At 55.3% G+C, this 3,069-nt stretch overlaps 1 protein-coding gene across 1 annotated transcript in view; it reads left to right on the top strand.

Moving 5' to 3' along the window:
- Nucleotides 1–2,422: 2,422 nt before the first annotated feature.
- EMH_0045330 (uncharacterized protein) overlaps nucleotides 2,423–3,069 on the top strand; it is a gene marked incomplete at both ends in the record, with an annotated part of 1,766 nt that continues 1,119 nt past the window's right edge. The window contains one exon of the mRNA XM_013496059.1: nucleotides 2,423–3,069. Within this exon, the coding sequence (XP_013351513.1) occupies nucleotides 2,423–3,069 (647 nt within the window).

Raw genomic sequence — 3,069 nt, 5'->3', positions numbered from 1 at the left:
ATACAAATCTCACTCACTTAACAACGAGCACGGCATTGCTGCCGTGATTGTAGGGAGTATTCACTACAGGCAGCCTCCTGTGTAGCAGGGTTCCTCGGTCTTCCTCAAGGGGAGCCGGTAGCTGCACTCAAAGAAAATTTATTACAATAAAAAAGAATCTACAGAAAGCAGCTCGCTCCCCCTCCAGCCGCAGGCTGCTTGCCGGGCGCGCGGGGGCAAGGGCCCCCGGGGCCGGCAGAGACGAGGTTGTGAGAAACTCCCCCCAGCAGGACCCCTACTGGTGGGGATCGGATCCCAGGGGATCCCAGGGCCTTCACGGGCTGCATCTCCCCCTCACCCGCAGCTCCGCTGAACTGCACTTGGTAGCTCTCTAACACATTCATCTCCGCAGCTTGGGCCTCCAAAGAGAACCCAGCTACAAATATAATAATATTTGTAACTGATTGAGTGCCTCACTGTCCCCGTAGCAAGCCCCGGTGGGGGCCCCTCCTAGTCTTCACCGCAGAAAACTTTCGTGTGGGGTGCTACCCCTCTATGTGGGTGAGTTCAGGTAGGGCCCCGAAGCCTCTTGCATGCAGCGGCAGCAAAGGACTGGAATCGTAGAAGGAGCTGTGGGCGGGGAGGAGTACTGCTGGTGATGACGAGCGAAGCCCCCCACTCCTTGGATCCTACCTTGCTTTGAATAAAATATACCGGGAAACTTATAAACCCTAAACCCTAAACCCTAAACCCTAAACCCTACACAAATACTTTCTTGAACTCCACTGAGCATCTCAACGACCCCCAGCAAGCCCCTGTGGGGGACTTGCTGGGGGTCGGTGAGACAGCCTGTCGAGTTGCCTGAAGGAACCATGCTGCACCCTGGGTAGGCAGAAAAAGCAAAGATACGGGCGGCGTAAGACAGAGGAGACAGACAAATAGAGAGAGAAAACTCAGACAAACAAACAGAGACAGCCAGATAGACACGGACAAACAGAGACAGACTAGTTATCTGTCTCTATTTTTTGTCTCTACTTTTCTGTCTCTTTGTGTCTTTTGTCTCCATGTCTTTGGATTGTCTGTCGGTTCACCGCCCGATGGACTCGGAGAAGATGTTCAGCGTCTCCTGCAGCAGCAGCATCATCAACAGCAGCAGCAGCAGCAACAGCAGCATCGTCAGCAGCATCCGCACCAGCAACAAGCACTGCTCTTGTGAGGAAACTTTCACTTTAAATATTTTGTCTTTGAACATCCAGGCTCTGCAACTTTTTTCTGGCTATACACTGCAGCCTGCCGCTGCCATCGTCCCCGCAGCACTAAGCCAGCCACACCGTGCAGCTAGCCACAGCTAACCACAGCTAGCCACAGCTAACCACAGCTAACCACAGCTAACCATAAGTACCGCAGCTAGCCACAGCTAGCCATACATAGCTGCAGCTAGCCACAAATATCCACAGATAGCCACAGCTGGGCAAATCTAGCCACAGCTACCGACACACTAACTAGCTACAGGCAGAAATAGCTGGCGCTAGCTAGCCATAGCTAGCTACAGCTAGCTATAGCTAACAACAGCATGTCACAGGTGGCAGCAGCTTTTACAGTTTTCTTTCGCCGATCGCATGCAGCCCCAATTTGCCTCTGAGAAGGTCAGGGCCCCAGAGGGCTGAGCAGAGGCAGCTGGAGTGAGAGTCCAGGGTTTGTTGCCACTGCTGCTGCAGCTGCTGCAGCTGCTGCAGCTGCTGCAGCAAAGCTGTGTTTGCTGCTGCAGCAAGCTTATGTGTGGTGCTACAAAAGGACAACTGCGAGGGGTTTATGCGGGCAGCTGGCTGTTTCGTTTTTTTTGTTTTTTTTTTTATTCTTTCTCCTCTCACCCACAAAATAAAAACAAATATTTATCATCAATACTTTTTCAGCTTCAATCGACATAAACTCCCCCCACAACACAACCCCACAGGGGCCCCCCTCCTCTGTGTTTCAGGGGGGCCCCCCGGGGGGGCCCCCCAGGGGGGGGGTGGGGGGCCCCCCAGGAGCGGGGGCGGGGGGCCCCCTGGGGGGCCCCTCGGGGGCCCCGTGGGGGCCTTCAGGCGGAATTGGGTTTTGCTAAGAAGTGAACCCTCAATAGTTTTTTTTCTTTTTTAAAAAATTGCTGTGGAGATATGTTTGGTGCTGCAGCTGAAGCGGGTCATGCAAGCAGCAGCAGCAGCAGCAGCAGCAGCAGCAGCAACAGCAGCAGCAGCAGCAGCAGCAGCAGAGAGTGCTGCTGCTGAGGCTGAAGACACTACAAGCAGGAGACCATCATAAGATGCCCATTTGCTGCAGCTCTTACAAAAGATATTTGGGGGCACACAGCAACTGCTGCAGCTTGTAGCTGTGCAGCAGCAGCAGCAGCAGCAGCAAGAGCAGCAGCAGCAGCAGCAGCAACAGCAGCGGCAGCAAGTTCAGGATGAGCAGCAGCAGCAGCAGCAAGACAATCCTCAAGCTGCAGCAGCTGCTGCAGCAAACAGCCCTCCAGCGCCAGCAGGGCCTCAAGGCATCAGCAGCTCTCGCCTGTCTGCGTAGCAGCAGCAGCAGCAGCAGCAGCAGTAGCAGCAGCAGCGGCAGATATGGCAGTAGCTGGTGCAGCAGCAGCAGCAGCAGCAGAGGATACAGTAACTGGAGCTGCTGCTTCTCTTGCGGCTGCAGCCTTCGTGCACTGCAGCAGCAAAGACTGCTGCCTTTAAGCAGCAGCAGCAGCAGCAGCAGCAGCAGCCGCTGCTGTTTTTCATCTCGCCCCACCCAGCCAGAAGGGGACCCTCGACTGCAGCAGCAGCAAGAGGAGCAGCAGCAGCAACAGCAGCAGCAGCAACAGCAGCATCAGCAGCACCCACAGCAGCAGCAGCACGATGTGCAGCAGCAACAGCCACAGCAGCAGAACCAAGACTCGCAGCAGCAGCAGCAGCAGCAGCAGCAGCAGGATGGCATGACTGGTCCTTTAGTTCATACCCCCGAGACCGCTGCAGCAAATGCAACAGCAGCAGCAGCAGCAGCAGCAGCTGCTGCTGCTGCTGCTGCTGCTGCTGACCTCAATGCCTTACGCTTCCCCAGCGTTGA

This window comes from Eimeria mitis, genomic scaffold (genome assembly GCF_000499745.2).
Source record: "Eimeria mitis Houghton genomic scaffold, Emh_scaff1890, whole genome shotgun sequence".
Taxonomy (NCBI): domain Eukaryota; phylum Apicomplexa; class Conoidasida; order Eucoccidiorida; family Eimeriidae; genus Eimeria; species Eimeria mitis.
Note: the sequence above shows the minus strand (reverse complement) of the source record. Positions and strands in the feature narration are given on the sequence as shown.